The following is an 18,123-nucleotide window of genomic DNA, read 5'->3' as shown; positions in this document are numbered from 1 at the left end:
CACGGAGTTAGACCAGCTGCAAATGCACTTTTTAGAAATAACTTTCACCCTTAAAAAACTATGACAAAGTAAGTTATGCTAAATAAAGTAGGGAAGAGAAATCTAAATGTATAACTAAGGGAAAAAGGTTTTTTTTTTTTTAGTTTTGGATATGGATTTTTTTTTTTGGGGTGTCTGTGCCCCTATTAGGAAGAGCCACCTTCTCTATTTGTCCTGTTTAGTATTATCACCGACAGTGAAAGTAAAAGAAAATCCCAAATTACGGGTTGTCCCCAAAAAAAGTAAAAGAGGGGAAATCTTCCAATGGGGACACTAGTTCTGATGACCTGTGGGGCACCAAGGGATTACCCTAATTTGCAGGGATTCCTCTAACTTCCTGCTTTGTCTATGGGACAGGAAGTGTATGTAAATCTCTCCAATGGGACACAGATGACAACATCTGACAGGGGTTATACCCCTTCATTACTCTTTACAAATTGAAAAAAAAAAAAAACAGTTTTGCCTCTAGTTCTACTTTAAATAACTAACCTATACAGTCATAATATTTTACGACTGAATAATCAGATCTCAGATATAATCCTTATCCAACTGTGATTGGTTGTGTTTGAGCTAGGGTTCCTCACAGTGACCAATAAATTATAGTAGTATTTCAGTCACAACTGAGATAAGGCCATCACCTGTTATGAAATTTGTTACAAACTATTATACTTGTTACACAAATCTCTGATGGAAGCAACCATCCTCTTAGTTCAGAAACAGTGACCAGAGCCATGTGAACACAATATTCCCAGAACTACAGTAGCATACATGCCAGAAGTCAGGAAATGCCAGCTTCATTCTGAGGCATTTTAAGAAGTTTTGACTTTGTGGCAGATTTGATTTGTAGTAGACTTGGTCCCACTGGGGCATATTTGAGAAAGAGCCTCATGTATTGCACTGATAACAGGGGACAATGACATCGAACGCTTCTCACATATACACACTTTTGGCTCAATAGCCAAAGCTGGCAAACCAAGATTTAAATACTAATCAAAAAAAGTGACAACATTTTCAACAAATTAGATTTATAAATAACTAAATAAATAAAAAACTATCATTATCCCTGGGTTAAAGCTTTGGGAGTTGAATCCTTTGTGTGATGATGAGGCCCGATATACTCAAACATGTGTATGAGGTGTCAAAGCGGGCAGCGTTATCAATACTGAGCTTAGAATAGGCATAGACAAATTAGAACATATTTCTTCTGTCTAATAAAAACCATGGTGGTATTTGGAGATATAATTCACTTACACATGTTTAGTTAGTAATGCATGTTTCTTTCATTTAAAAGTCTTCAGGTTTAAAGCCAAAACTTTTTTTTTTTATTGTTGGCTCAGTAGGGACAGGGAAGAGCCCCTGCCCAAATTTATGGCCATCTTGAGTCCCCAATGTGGAGACCTACCCTTGTACCTAGCCGGGCCAGAACATGATAGAAACTCTCTCCATTGGGGACACATATTACAACAAAACATTTTTGTTCAGTAAAATGAGGGAGAGTTAGAACCTCTGTGAGATTGTCATTGCTGCCCATGTTTTCCTGTGCCAGAGAGAACAGCTCCCCTCATTTCTTGGGGTAAAATCTACCCAAATGGGTCATGGAAAACAATAAAAATCTATTTACTCTTCCTAAGTCTAAGCAAATATAGAAAAATATAATTGGTTGGATTTGTGCTTTAACTATTTTTCCAGAAATAAGGAGAATATGCAGGATATCTCTTTACATGTGCCATGCCATTAGTTGCTGATATTAAAATAACACTGCCGTGAGAGAAATACTTACCTATTACCTACTTCTAAAAATGCTAGCAGCCTGGATTTCATGCTGATCTAATGACACTTTCCAAGTCCTTTATTCAGAGCACGTGCATGCAGGTAAAGAAAAATCAAATGTCCTAATTTGTATGCTTGTTCCAGGTCAAAGACTCTGCATATTAAAACAAAAAGACCAGGCAACTTGTATTTACAGAAGGACAAGTCAGCAATGTGAGACTCCATTTGCTTCTAATGATATCTTTGTTAAGATTTAAGAAACAAGTCTGGCCTTGTTTGTGACACTTTGGTAGGCATAATGGCAATGAATTAGCTGCATTTCCCATGACCCTTAGCATAGCAAACTATCATGTTTTTTCTAATTCATCAGCAAGGATAACAGCCAGAATCTGTACCTTCTACACATGATGAATCTAATGAGGAAGTGAACAATATTGTGCAGAGGAGGTGATCACTTGGTTTTGGCCATTTGAAAAAGGAAACAAGTGCAGTACAGTCATTGTAGCCATGAGATTCAGGATAGTTGTGTTGCTTGATGTACTTATACATTTACTCTGCAGTCTGTACATAAAGGCACTTTATTCTCTTGTCGTGGTATAAGTCTTTATCCGGTTCCATGGCTGCTGTAGTCAAAAACTCCTTTCTTGAAGAATGGGGAGAACTCACAGATTGTATGCTTGGAGAGGGTCAGACTGACCTTATCAATGTGCAATGGAGATGTAGGAGACTTTAGCATCACAGAGAAGAATTTCCGCAGGTATTTCTACATAGGAAAATGAGAAAAGATCAGACATCATATGGTTTTTGAATCTTTTATATATAAACTGGACCTAAACTTTATCCCAAAACTGAAACAAGTATTCATTAGAGTAGATAGATTCAGCACAATTCTACTAAAGACAGTAATCGAATAAAAGCTGAAATAACACCAGGGAGCCAATCTCATTTACAGTATACAGGACATGTGAACATCCAGATTATGTTCCGAATAGTAAAACATTGGCAGAAAATGCTTCTATAGAAGACTGATTTAAAGCAATACCTGGTAACATTATACCTGATAATAGTTGAAGCCCAATTCCAGCCAGGCTATTTCTATTTTGGCTTGAATGGAGCAGGGTTAGAGCTTCTGTTAGGTTTTGATTACCATCTGTGTCTACATTGGGGAACCATCCCCTCACTTCCTGCCAGGACAGGAAGTGAAGAAAAATTTACCGGGGACATAGAAAAAAATAAAAATATATTTTTTGAATGAGTGAGGAGGGGATAGCAAAGATAGGGAAACATTTCTTCAAAAGAGTCACAGACAGAGATATAAACCTAATTGAAAGTGTAAATCTCCCTCAAAACTGCAAAAAAAAAAAAAAAATTGGCTTAAGTAGGCATTAATAAATGTTCCAGTGCCGCTCGCTCATTCTGAACCACTGGACTGAATATAGTATCCAGCTGCCACTTAGGATGGGCACAGAAGGCACTTCCAAAGTTCTTTTTGATGTCCTGTAGAGTGTAGATCACCTGGGGAGCTCAGTTATACAAAACAGTCATCATCTCTTGTGTTGGTCAATACTTCTACCACCCACCCACACACACGTTCCTGTTGGGTTAGCAAGGTAGCCAATTACAAAGATGGGCCAAAAAAGAGGTTCAGAAGGTAGGACACATCTGTGACCACAAGATCTCCTGGTAACTCTACAAAAATGTGCAGGCACGTGTACATATGTTATTGACAAAAACTTGTATATACCCCTCAGGTCTTCACAAATGTGTATGTCTAGCAAAAATATTATATAGTTTTAATAGGTTTTTTATTGAAAAAAAAATGCAGTGGTAATACATGTAAAAACAATAGAAATCAATGGCACAGAGTACTTCACAACATACAAAGACGATCCAACCTTATGGCAGAAATAAGTACAATTACCGTATTTGCCGGGGTATAAGACGACTGGGCGTATAAGACGACCCCCAACTTTTCAAGTTAAAATATTGCTTTTGGGATATACTCGCCATATAAGACTACCCCCCTTCCGAAGCAAGGCAACACCATTGAAAAATATTTTCTCAGATCTCTTGTATGTCTCCAAGGTACTGTAAGAAAGTGAGATAACCATTCAAACAGCACACTAGGTACTGCATGGCTCTTTTACAGTGTGCCACATAGCTTTTGGGTACCGATTTTGTTATTGCTAAACTGTGTTATAGTCTATCATTCAGTACAGCTATAAATTAACAAAGTTAGCACCCAAAGGCCATGTAGCACACTGTGACAGAGTAATGCAACAGCTAGTGCTCTGTGTCCTAATGCTAATCATCGTAAGGCACTTTGAGGATTCTACAGTGCGGTACTTAAGACATTAGACATTACAATATCCATTTAGTCCCTACTCACTGTGTGCTGCCAGTGCCATGCTACCCGCCGCCATCGGGATTAGTTTTAAATCTCCCGCTCCCTGCGAGTCACCTCACATACCGTAGTCCGAGTATACCGAGTGCATGACAGTCAGATCACTCCGCCGCCAGACAAAACTTCCTGAACATGCGACGCGGCGCCGATAAAGTACATGCGCCCGAAATAGAAGAAAAAGTCCCTGCATTGCTCCAATCTCCTCTCTTGAAGGTACCTTGAAAATGATATACTCGGCATATAAGACGACCCCAGACTTTTGAGAAGATTTTCCTGGGGTAAAAAGTCGTCTTATACGCCGGAAAATACGGTATATTACAATCCTTTGGCTGTTTGCAAACCAGCCCCAATTAGCGGGCATAAGAGAGGACAGTAAGGGTCCTTTAAAACAGGGTGCTGCACTCCATTCAGTAGGGAATCCATGAGCAGGTCTCCTGCTGAATTGGAGCAGAACGGGATGGATGAAGTTTTGTGACATCTGTGCCTGTTCAGTTTGTGTCCGCAATTTTTCAGTTTCTCATTGGACTGTGGCAGACCTGTGATGGCTCAATGGGTGGGTGAGTGGTTGTAAACAGACTTGTGTCCGTTTACAGCAGGCTTCCTCCAATCTGTCTTGTTTAAGTCCAGAAAAATTAAAAAGGATGCAGCCCCCTTCCATTTGTTCTTTCCAAGAACTGTATGGTCTTTGAGGTACGGTAGGCAGATGAAAATGGTTTCAAGTTGGTTTTCATCCCCCTGCCAACGGAGCTTCTGCTCAAGTCTGACTGAAAAACTGACAGACAGACCTGATCAGAAAGCCTGTGTGAAAGAGACTTAAAGCCTGTGTGAATGGGACTTAAAGTTAAGACCATTCATAAAATGGGCAAAAAAGAGAGAGAAAAAGAGGAAGGGTAGGGCAAAGGGAACGAGACTAGTTAGCAAAAACATTTTTTAAAGTTAATTTTCGATGGTGTAAGAAGGATCAGAACCACTGGAAGGGTTTTACTGCTATCTGGTACTCCTTTAGAGAGAGGTCCTATAATTTTCTGTTCCACAGCATACGGGAAGAAAGAGAAAAGCTCCAACACCACCACAAACATACATAAAAATAATTTTTTTCAGTAGAGTAGGGGAAGGCTAGAACTGCTCTTGACAATTTATTACTATCTGTGTCCCTGTTGCAGATATTTCCTCACTTCTTGTCTGATGAAACGATTGTCCCCAGAACAGATGGTGATATTTCTGGAACTGCAAATTAAATAGCAACCGGCCCTTCCCTATTCTATACTAATTTATTAAAACAAAAATAATAGTTTAGGCGGAGCACATACTATGTACAAATGTTCAGTAAATTACAGTTCACATATCAACAAACAAAACTGAAAAGTTGTCAGGGTTGGTGACACCTGTTTAAGCGGCAGCTGAAGACCTGGGCAGAATTTAGAATAAAATAAGCTGAAATATTAGGACTTCCAGAATAGATGTTGGAAATGAGCACGCCAACAGTTCTGTGCCACAAAATAACCTCCAGGCATATGGCTTATACAGGAGATTGTCTTTCTTTTCCAAGTCAAAATTTACTTTCTGGCTATTATACCTCCATCCAGAATGTAGTTAAAGAGTTTAATGGTTTTTGAGGGTCAAGAACATTTTCAGATAGACATCCTGCTGCTGAGACAGCGTAGGTCAGTAGACAGGAGCTAACACTCTATTACATTTATCTTATTTAACTGGTCTGTGCGTTCTACATACCGATTAGCATAGTCTGTTCAGCAAAATAATACAAGGATACAGCACTAAAAATGCATTTTTAAAGCGGAGTTCCGGGCACAGATGTCATTTTTTGATGAACATACCCCCGGGACAGTCAGGGCTAGCACATTCCACAATGGCTAGCCTCTGATCTGTCCCGGTTCGCACTTACCTTTTAGAAGAAATACTTACTTAGAAAATTTCTTCCACAGCGTTTCCATCTCTCTTGTGGGCAGCTGAAGCCGGCGCGGTCCTCTTCTGCGTCTTCTTCCGCGTCTTCTTCTCCCAGAATGTGCCGCACCGGCCCCTCTCGTCACTTCCGGCGCGGTGCCGCATTCCTAAACAGCTTCTGGGCATGCCCAGAAGCTGTTTAGCAGGGGAATGCGGCGTCGCCCGGAAGTGACGAGTGGGGCCGGTGCGGCGCATTGATTCCTGGGAGCGATGACGTTTAGCTCCCAGGAATCATCGCAGCGCAGGAAGTGACGGGGTGAGTCGCGGCTCCGTCAGTCAGAGGTGAGTATTTACGATCTTCAATAAAAAGGTGAGTAAACAAAAAAAATAAAAATAACTATCCAATTCCTTTTCGGGTCAGGTCTACCTAGCGGAGGGGCACAAAAAAAAATCGTTTTTGTGCCCGGAACTCCGCTTTAAGTTAAAAGTGATACATTTCTCTGCCTTTTTTCTTTGCCACGTGATTTTGAAGTCAAACTTGTTAACTAAACATTCCTGCAAGGCAGCAAAACTGTACCTGCCTGAAGACTACATTGTAAATAGTGCAATGCAATACAGCCTGGTCTAGGACCCACAGCAACCAGATTTCTCCTCTGGCTAGGAAGTGTCTACTGTTAGACTGACACCAAGCATTAGGATTTGACTGGGTTACAGTATAAAAAAGTTGTGTTGAGATCAGTGCTGTTTCTCTGTCTTCTGCTAACACTCAATCTAACACCCTCCCGCCCAGCTCGTCACAGTATATTTCTGTCCTCGCACTTTACACTTGATTGTGTCTGTCCTCTGTTCAAGAACATCTTGATTGCTCATGCAGATTTACTGGCTAGTAACTCTCCCACTCCAGCATTTAGCTTCGCTACATAGATTCACAGAGGAAAACCCTATGTGGAGTCAATTCAAAGTTCTTATTTTAACTGAAGTTCTGATGAAGGGGAAATTTCTTCTGACCTCCAAAATGAATTGGCTGTTTTTTTTTTTTTTTTTTTTTAGCGTAAACCAATAAAACTTGACCTTCGGAGGATTTACCCCCATCATTACCAGGCTATTTTTAGCGATAAGGCACTGCGTTAATTTAACTGACCATTGCGCGGTCCTGCAACACTGTACCTAACCACTTACGTACCACCCGCCGCAGTTTTACGTAGGTACTTTGATGTTAAATACCGGGGTTATGGCAGCTATCTGTTATTTTTTTAAATGGCGGGCAGTCCGCTTTAACCTAAGGGTGGTCCCAGTGGCAGATTTGTCACAGAATCCCGTTTATTAGTGGTGGGAGAGGTGCCCCCTTCCCACCGATTCCCGGTCCTTTTCCGCGCTTACCGGACCCATCGGTAGCGGGGAAAATGATCCGGTGCGCTGTCCCCTCAGGCAGTAAGTCGAGTGAAGGCAAGATGGCCCTCACTCGACTTCAATGGCCTTGGAGGACCGGAGCGACATCATACATCGCTTCCTAGAAACGGATTTAAAGAGCCATTTTTTTTTCCATCATGAAAAAAATTACTTTTCTTTTTTCTTTTTTAGTCTTTTTGACCCCAGATCTCACATTAAAGAGGTCCTGTCATGCTTATTTCTATTACAAGGGATGTTTACATTACTTGTAATAGGAATAAAAGAGATCAACATTTAAAAAAAAAAAAAAAAAAAACCAGTGTAAAAATAAAAATAAATGATAAAATAAATAGAAATAAAATAAATTAAAGTGTCCTGTCCCTGTTCGCTCGCGCGCAAAAGCGAACGCATACGCAAATCGCACCCACATATGTAAACGGTGTTCAAACCACACATGGGAGGTATCACCGCGATCGTTAGATTGGGAGCAATAATTTAGCCCTAGACCTTCTCTGTAACTCTAAACTGGTAACCTGTAGAGATTTTTAAAGTGATGTCTATGGGGATTTTTAAGTACCAATGTGTGTCGCCATTCCACTACAATGTGCAATTTTGAAGCATGACATGTTGGGTATGTATTTACTCGGCATAAAATTATCTTTCACGTTATAGGAAAAAAATTGGGATAACTTTACTGTTTTCTTATTTTTTTTAAAAAGTGTATTTTTTGTAAGACCGCTGCGCAAATACGGTGTGATAAAAAATATTGCAACAATCTCCATTTTATTCTCTAGGGTCTCTGCTAAAAAAAAATATATATATATATATATATAATGTTTGGGGGTTCTAAGTAATTTTCTAGCAAAAAAAAATGCTTTTAAACTTGTAAACAACAAGTGTCAGAAAAAGGCCCAGTCCAAAAGTGGTTAAATAAAACTCAAGTCCAATTACTAAGGACAATATGCATTATGCTACATATTTTTGGTGAAAAAAAAAATCTCAATAAGTGATTGATTGGTTTGCGCAAAAGTTATAGTGTCTACAAACTGTGGCATATTTATTTATTTTACTAGTAATGGTGGCGATCAGTGACTTATAGCGAGACTGCGATATTGCGGCGGACATTCTGATACTGACACTAATATAGTGATTAGTTCTAAAAATATGCACTATCGCTGTACTAATGACACTGGCTGGGAAGAGGTTAATATCAGGGATGATCAAAGGGTTAACTGTGTGCCTAGCCAGTGTTTTACTACACTGTTTGAGGGGATTTTACTAGGGGAAGAAATAGACACAAACTCCATCCATTCCCTCCCGTCAGAACATTGATTTGCCTTGTTTACATAGACAGATCACAGTTCTGTCTCTCTGCCTGATGATTGGCTGGTGCCAGAGGACATTGAGTACCCTGCATCCACCAATCGGCTTCCACTGTGTGTAATCACAGTGGAAGTGGGCTGGCGGTGGCACGCATGTGCATCCCCTACCCGGAAGGGTCAGATTACATACATATAGACACACACACATGTGGTCCGGTGTACAGGTGCTATCCTGTAGCAGTAAAATTGCTATAGGGTGGACCAAAATTGGTTAATTTGGACTTCATAATTTAGACCGGTGCGCCTTCCATTGGTGCATGTTTTTCCAGCAACCTGCTGGGTACCCACCGAAGGGTAGCCCTGTATGTTGTAAGCACCCTAATCTAAGGCAGTGAACTTTTCAAATGTTTTTCTCCTCCCACTACTTTGTATGAACATCAAAGTCCCAGTGCCTCTTGGATGCGGTTTTCTTTATTTAGAACAAAGTGAGAGATTCTGTCAAGACCCCCTCCCTCCCCGACTCACCTTTGCAGTGCTCCCTGCTGCTCCTTACCCCGTTGCAGCCAGTGCAAATCACCAGCTCCTGGCAAATGGCTGCTAGGCCTAAGCATCATGGGAAGAGGTCACATACACCCCCATACCTAGAAGCACTAATATTTTACAGTGACTTTGATGCAAAAAGTAAGAATGAAGGACACCTCTGAAGGTAAGCATATATGGGTTGAGGTGTGAGCTTTAAAAAGGCTATCACTTTGGCCTATTGCAGGGATCTCCAAACTACGGCCCTCCAGCTGTTGGGGAACTACACATCCCATGGGGAATTGGAAAACTTTGACATTTGAAGATATGACTGGGCATGCTGAGAATTGTAGTTCTTGAACAACTGAAGGGCCATAGTTTGGAGACCCCTGGCCTATTGTATCCTTTTAATAAAAACAATATACTCTCCAGAAGACAATCTGTAGTATTTTGAAGATGCTGTTTGGCAAGGATGTCCACTGCACTGACAGCATGCAGGCACCCACAAAAGGAAGAACCAACAAATCTGTACAAGCAAGATCTCAAAATGTGAAAACGATAATTTCAGGTAAACTTCTCACTAAAAGTTGAAAAAGAATATTTCCTGAAAATGCAGGATTGTTTCTATTGAAGGCCATAGCCATTAAATACCGATAAGCCAGTGCTGGGCTGCATGTGCCAGATGCTTTCCTATATTATAGGCTCCAACACAACTGTTAACTTGCGCTTCAGGCTGAAAGGATTCAGTCTTCCCATGTGAATTTCCCATTGACTCCTATGGAGTTTTCAGATGGTGGAGCTTATATATTACATTTGGCCTGAAGACAAAAGTGATAGAATAGATCTCCTGAGGTAATATAAACAGCTGGCATCTGATTTAACTTACCATATTCTATCCAACACTGAAATTCCATTTTGCTGTATTAACCTATACCAAATATTTGTAACAGTCATAAGAAACTTTGAACACTAAAGAGGCTTTTTCAAAATGGTAGGACCAAGTCTCTTACATGGAAATCTTCCAGAAAACTTTACATAAAGTTTATGTAAACCCTCGCCTTGTAAAAAAAAAAAAAAAACATTCAGTTTAAAATTGAAATAAAAGGCAAAATATTTGTGTATACTGTACATGTAAAAAAACATTACCTTTTTCCCCCTTTTTTGTAAGTGATCATATTCCCTATGTTCTCACCTGCAGAGAGGTGAAGGAGGAGAAACATCATTGCAGTGATCTTTTCAGTGTATGGCTGTGCAGGGGCAGGGCGTGTGAGCAGAAGTTTGATAATTGAATAAGAACACACACACTTCCCAACACAGCTAGAGAATTGACCACAGTGTGATCTCCTGCCTAGTGTGGTCAGTATTCAATAGGAAAGCAGACGGACTGGCAGGGACACTGGGGATTTCAAACAAAGGAAGAAATACAAAGAGAACAAGATACTTTTTCATACAAGCACATAGTACAGCAGGCACATATTAGGAATATGAAACGTTGGAGTTTACATATTCTTTAAAGACCCAGCACACGCTAGAGAGCTTATATTTTACATTTGGGCAGGGTTTGAAATTTGAACAGAGATCTCAGCGCATGGATAGGTAAAATGTAACACTGTCTATATCACAAGTGGGGCTTCAGTACCTAACCTATTATAACATTAAGACACAATTCAGTCAATTTGATTTACTCATTTTTGGAGTGAGGATGTATCAACAGGACATGATATGAAATGAAATGTACCCAAAAGCAACTGCACTACAAATTTGTATGTAGAGTTGAGAAATGTTGGAATATCTGTCAGGTGTTAGTAGTGCCTGGAGAGACTTCTTCTCACTTTCTGGTCCAGTGGCACCCTTTTTTGTAAGAGTGTGACAATGTGTCAATATTGGGGAAGAAATTTCCCCGGCAGGGACACTCATACATTAGGAAAATGAAAAAATAAAACACATACCCCCCTTCCCCATTTTACCCACTATAGTTTACAATAGCTTAACAAGCAGCAAGAAGGCCTAAAAACAAGCTCACTGTCTCACTAACCTCTGCAGGCACTATGGAGCAATTCACTCTGAGCACTGACATTTTTTCAAGTAGTCCTCTCAACAGCTCAATTTACCTTGACACCCTCCCTCTTCCCAGCAGTGCATTACCAGCCTTTCAGTCTTCTATTCTCTAATATATTCACAGTGCAGACGTTATAGGAGAGCATGGTGTGGGTGTGGGGGGGGGGGGGTGAGCTGCTGAGAGAATGTCCTGAACAACTTCTCTGCTCCTGATGTAAACTTTGAGGGCACCAAAGCAAAGGCAAGGCATTTTGCTTTGTTTCCAAAGTAAAATGTGGAGAGGAGTAAAAAATAAAAAATGAAAATAACGTGGTTGCAGAACTCTCATAACTAGGGATGTAGCGATGTTCAGAATTAAGCGATCACATCCAAACTCATGTTAAATAGGAGTCAGTACACACCTGCAATCATTTAAAGTGCCTCGGATTAACCCCAAATAAAGTTCAGTTGTTCTAGGAGGTCTTTCCTGACATGTTCTTAGTCGCATCCTATAGCAAAAGCCATGGTTAACAGAGAGCTTCCAAAGCATCAGAGGGATCTCATTGTTAAAAGGTATCAGTCATGAGAAAAGTACAAAAGAATTTCCAAGGCATTAGATATACCATTTAACACAGTGAAGACAGTCATCATCAAGTGGAGAAAATATGGCACAACAGTGACATTACCAAGAACTGGACGTCCCTCCAAAATTGATGAAAAGACTAGAAGAAAACAGGATAGGAAGGCTGCAAGAGGCCTATAGAAACAGGTGCAGGGATATCTGGCAAGTACTGGCTGTATGGTACATGTGACAACAATCTCTTCATTCTTTATATGTTTGGGCTATGGGGTAGAGTGGCAAGACGGAAGCCTTTTCTTACAAAGAAAAACACCCAAGCCCAGCTAAAAACACATCTGAAGTCTCCCAAAAGCATGTGGGAAAATGTGTTATGGTCTCATGAAACCAAGGTTGAACTTTTTGGCCAGAATTCCAAAATATATGTTTGGTGCAAAAACAACACTGCACATCACCAAAAGAACACCATACCCACAGTGAAGCATGGTGGTGGCAGCATCATGCTTTAAGGCTGTTTTTCTTCAGCTGGAACAGGGGTCTTTGTCAAGGTAGAGGGATTTATGGACAGTTCCAAATACCAGTAAATATTGGCACAAAAACATAAATATATCTGCACTGGGATCGAAGTGGATATAGGCAGCCAGCACACATGGTTAGATTGCACACCATACAAGTATAAAACAAGGAAAAGAGGCAGCGCCAGTGTATAGTCTCTATGAGATTATATACAGTCCGTATAGTATATGAGCAAGAGGAATTACCGCACACCAATGGCTATCGAGAGGAAATAACTGGATTTTTGACTTACCGTAAAATCTGTTTCTCTTAAGCTCATTGACAGACGCAGACTTCTTGATTAATATCAGTAGAGATATACTGCCCCCTACAGGAGTAGGACACTAGGCAGGAAAAAAGTTCTGGCCACACCTATGGGCAGCCCCAGGGGGTATATCCTCTCTCTCCCTGCTATAGGATGTCAGTTATGTAACAAAGCAGTGTCAGAGAATTCAACCCAACCCAACTCAAAAATAGAGGGGCGGGTCCTGCGTCTGTCAATGAGCTTAAGAGAAAAGGATTTTACGGTAAGTCAAAAATCCAGTTTTCTCTGTCGCTCATTGACAGACGCAGACTTCTTGATTAATATCAGTAGGGATGTCCCAAAGCAGTGCCACAAATGAGGGGTGGGATAACAGAAAATAAAATCCAATCCAGAAGGCCCAACCGGAGCCAACCAGAAGCATCAAGGACTCATCGAACAAAAGGATGAGACCCAAGTGAAAAAAACAAAAACCCCCGAGGTAGACCAACGGTCCCCTCAAACAGCGGCCAAAAGAGGCATCCGCCGATGCCAGCACATCAACTTTATAAAATTTTGTAAAGGTATGAACCGCCGACCAGGTAGCCGCCTTGCAAACCTGAAGCACCGACGCCTGATGGCGGAAGGCCCAGGAAGCACTAAGAGCCCGAGTGGAGTGCGCCTTAACAGGGAACGGAGGAACCCGACCCTTAATAGAATAAGCCTGCACCACCGTCTGTCTGATCCATCTGGAGATAGTCGCGGCAGACGCAGGCAACCCCTTTCTAGGGCCATCCGTGATCACAAAAAGTGAATCAGCCTTACGAAAAGAGTCAGTAGTCAGTAGTAGTCAAGTACACCCTGATCGCCCGAACCACATCCAAGGAGTGCAACGCAAACTCCCGAGGATGACTGGGCTTAGGACACAGGGAAGGCAATACAATATCCTCATTCAAATGAAACTCTGAAACCACCTTAGGAAGGAAGGATGGATTCGGACGAAGAAGCACCTTATCCCTATGAACCATCAGATATGGGGAACGACAGGACAATGCGGCCAGTTCCGACACCCTGCGTGCAGAAGTGATAGCCACCAAAAAGTCCACCTTCTGGGATAAGGTAAGCAAGGGAATCTCCCTAATATTTTCAAAGGGAGGTTTCTGGAGAACCGACAACACCAAATTAAGATCCTAGGGCGGCAAGGGCGCGCGCACCGGAGGAGCCAGGTGCCGCACCCCCTGGATGAAATTCCGCACCAAAGAATGAGTAGCCAGTGGCCTCTGGAAGAAGATTGCCAATGCTGAGACCTGACCCTTGATAGTGCTCAAGGCCAGCTTCTGCTCAACCCCCCGTTGCAGAAAGGCCAATATCCGAGCCACCGAGTAAGAACGTGGAGGAAACCCAAGGGATTCACACCACGTGATATAAGACTTCCGTGTGCGATGATAGACCTTTCTGGAAGTCGCTTTCCTCGCTTTAATCAGAGTAGGGATAACTGAAGCAGACAAGCCCCTGTCCTTCAGCACCTGGCTCTCAACAGCCAAGCCGTCAAAGCCAGTGATCGTAAAGCAGGATGGACGATCGGTCCCTGAGACAGCGGCTCTTCCCTGAGAGGAAGTCGCCAAGGAGCGTCTGCGACCAGCCTGACCAAGACGGCATATTAGGCCCGATGAGGTCAATCCGGAGTCACAAGGATGACTGGAATTCCCTCCGCCTCTATCCTGCGAAGAAGTTTCGGTGACAACTTGAGGAGGAAGAAAGGCATACAGCAGCTGGTACTGCCCCCACAGAGTATTCAGTGTGTCTGCGGCGTCCGCCAGAGGATCGCGGACGCGGGCTACAACCCTCTGCACCTTTCTGTTGAGCCGAAATGCCAACAGATCCACGTCCGGGGTGCCCCAATGAAGGCACAACTGGTGAAACACCTCTGTCTGAAGAGGCCATTCCCCTTGATCCAAGGTCTGACGGCTGAGAAAGTCCTCCTGCCAATTTTCCACACCCAGAACGTGAACTGCAGACAGAGCCGGAACAAACTGTTCCGCCCAAAACATGCCGGCCACTTCCACGGCCGCTAGAACACTCTTGGTGTCCCCTTGATGGTTGACATAGGCCATGGCCGTGGCATTGTCCAACTGAATCCGAACCAAGCAGCCCTGAAGATGCTCGGTCCGGTGAACCAGGCAAAACCTGATCGCTTTCAGTTCCAACACATTTATCGATAACCTGGATACTTTCGGAAAAAAGGGCTTCCCCTGACTGAGCATCGGAGACCGAGGCCCCCAAACCAGAAACTACCTGGTCCGCTCGCGCAGCCGGATCCGATTGTCCAGGAAATCGGAATTCCATTTAGGAAGAATCTCCTTTTGGAGAGTCCGCGTATGACACTGAGCCTGCGGAGACTCCACACAGAAGAGGAGGTCGTCCAGGTAGCCCAGGACCGATATGCCCCGCTGCCGCAACAACACCAGGACTGGGGCCCAAACTTTTGTGAAGACCCGGAAAGCAGAGGCGAGACCAAAGGGTAACGCCACAAACTCATAATGGTCCGCTCCCACCGCAAAGCGCAGATACCGCTGGCATCCTGCGTAAATGGGAACGTGAAGATAGGCACCCTCTATGGGCGCCATTTGCATCCAGTGCTGCACTGCCCCCAACAGAGCCATTAGGCGATTCGGGGACAGTCGCATATTGGAAGGGAAGAACCGCACCGGTAGAAGCGATCGCAACTCAATCTTGTGTTTCGACCGTATGACCTCGTGAACCCATTTGTCTTGAATACTGTAGAGCCACGGGTCCGGGAACCGGCGAAGACACCCCCCCCACCCTTGATCTGGGTGGGGGCGCACCTTCAGGCTGAAGCGGTCTTATCCTCAGGTCTGGAAGGACCGGATTTTTGCTTAGCAGACCAGGGTCTCTTAAAACCCCCCGGGGGGGGGGGGGCTTTGGAGGACTTTGCCTTATCGCCCGCCCCGGAAGTGCCAAAAAAATTCTTGTGAGCTGTAAAGGAAGGTCCCTGTCTGCGACGAGGTTCCTTACCCTTATTAGCCTGTGGTAGAAAGGTGCTCTTGCCCCCAGTGAGATCCTTAATAATCTCATCCAAGGTAGCACCAAACAGGCGATCCCCCTGAAAAGGGAGATCAGTCAATGCTTTTTTGGAAGCCTGATCTGCTGACCAGCACTTTAACCATAGCATGCGCCGGAGGACCACCGCCGAGATCGACACACGCCCCAGCAATGGGGCAGCGTCCAGTGCGGCGTCACAAACAAACTGTAGCCCCTGCACTATTTGCTCCAGCAACTCCGGCACGGCAGGAGGGAGACTTCTCTCCTCCAGGTCATGGCGTAATAGCTTGGCCCATTCCGTCAATGTCTGTGAAACCAGAGCAATGGTAAACACTGGCCTTAAGGCCGACCCTGCCAGGGAGAATATGGAACGGAACACAGATTACGCCCTACGGTCAACTGGATCCCGAAAGGACGGGGAATCCTCCACCGGGATAACCGTGGCCTTATTTAGTCTGGAAATCGGCAGATGCACCACAGGTGGCACCGTCAATTTTTTAAGGAGGGACTCTTCAAACGGGTAGCGCCTAGCAATCCGTTTAGGCATCCCAGGGGGTCGTTTTGGATGGGCCCACTCATCTTTAATAATATCAAACCATTTGGGAAAGGGAAACACCTTTTCCACCCTGGAGGGCTTGCGAGTGCCAAAGGCAACTTCCATCTGAACTGCATCCACTGGTGCAACCTCCAGTTTTAGGGTCTCCCGGACTGACATAATCAGTGCGTCCACCAGTGCCTTGTCCTGTGCTATGGAAGAGGCAGGAAGATCATCCTCACTGTCAGAGGAGCGCGGGACATCAACCCTAAAGGAAGAACCCGCAGCAGCAGCGACCGGCTCAGGATCAGAGTCTGAGGCATCAGAAAAGACAGGGGTAGGCGGGGTTCGTTTTTTAGCCCCCCGTCCCTGACAGGCCACCTCCACCCGGGACACAAATGACTCCAGGACTGCTGAAAGTGCATCAATGGTGAGTGGAGAATCGGAGGGCCCTGCGGCCATCTCGAGGGGATCAGATAGGGACTCATGTGCAGCAAGGTCCATGGCAATGCCAGGGGAACCTGTCAGCCAAAAATGACAAAATTGAAAAAAAGAAAAAAAACTTTTTTTTTTTTTTTAAAAGAATCCCCCAGCGCTACAGCGCCCCTCAGTGGTCACGTGCTCGAGACCCCCGCAGAGAGAGAAGAGAGACCCCCAAAAGGCTCACCACATGATGCACCAGAGTTCAAAACAGGACTGCTCTCAGCGCTGTCTGACAGGAAGTCATTGTGGAGTGATTTTCCCCGGTCTAGGGAGGGGCTCCGCCCCCTTACACGCCCTCAGTAACTCCTACAGCTGCTCAGCTCTCAAGCAAGATGAGCTGGATATACCAAGATGGCCGCCGCCATGCAGAGGACATGAAGGCTACAACAAAATGGCGGCCCGCGGAAAAATGGCGGCCTCGTGTGGTCCGCAGTGCCAACAGGGGACCCCCGTGTACCTACCCTACGGATCGATCGGTAGATGGGCCTGAAAGCACAGGTATTAACCCCCCCGCACAATCGTTTTTAGGGCAACACCGGCGGCGCCCCCACCGCCTCCATATGTGGCCTGTAACCCACTAGTGAGGGGGGCAGATAGGTGGGGGTGCGTAACAGGACAGAGGGGAACCCGGAATCATGAGGGTCCGACCATCCCGGGGAGGGGCCCGCGTCCACCCCAAAACCCGTCAGGGGGAGTGGGGGAACATTCTACTCACCATACCAGAACAGGCGGGCGCCAACTTCTGACAGAAGCCCTCTCCACCGAGCTGTCGGCCAACACGGACACCGCGACTCAGATTCCGACTGGTCGTAGGCGACCTGGCGAGACGTTTAACATGCGGGGCCAGTCCCCGTTCAGTGGGACTATGTCGCGGCCGACCCAGCGTGGAGCTAGGGCCTGCACGAGCTCGTAGGCCGGCTGGGGTGACCACTGGATCTCAACATCCAGCCCGTCGCCCAGATTCAGCATAATTGCTTGAAGATCTCACAGGAACAACTGGAGAAAAAAAGCTAACTAAAAAAAAAGATTTATCTAAAAAAAGCTTGCCAGGACCAGAGATCCCAGCAAGGAACTTAGGTCCTTACTCCTGACTAAGCAGAAAAAAACTGACATCCTATAGCAGGGAGAGAGAGAATATACCCCCTGGGGCTGCCCATAGGTGTGGCCAGAACTTTTTTCCTGCCTAGTGTCCTACTCCTGTAGGGGGCAGTATATCCCTACTGATGTTAATCAAGAAGTCTGCGTCTGTCAATGAGCGACAGAGAAATGGTCACGTTACCAACATGT

The 18,123-nt window shown here is 44.3% G+C and overlaps 1 protein-coding gene across 2 annotated transcripts in view; it reads right to left on the bottom strand.

The window, feature by feature from the left end:
* Positions 1–1,401: 1,401 nt before the first annotated feature.
* The window catches only part of KIF16B (kinesin family member 16B), a 613,875-nt gene continuing 597,153 nt past the window's right edge, over positions 1,402–18,123 (bottom strand). For both annotated transcript variants that reach the window (XM_082252312.1, XM_082252313.1), the window contains one exon: positions 1,402–2,572. In XM_082252312.1, the coding sequence (XP_082108438.1) occupies positions 2,414–2,572 (159 nt within the window). In that variant the 3' untranslated portion in view covers positions 1,402–2,413. The remainder of the gene's footprint in view (positions 2,573–18,123) is intronic.

This window comes from Pelophylax lessonae (assembly GCF_965119305.1).
Source record: "Pelophylax lessonae genome assembly, chromosome: 3".
NCBI classification, from domain to species: Eukaryota; Metazoa; Chordata; class Amphibia; order Anura; family Ranidae; genus Pelophylax; species Pelophylax lessonae.
This window is presented reverse-complemented; position numbering and strand designations above follow the sequence as displayed.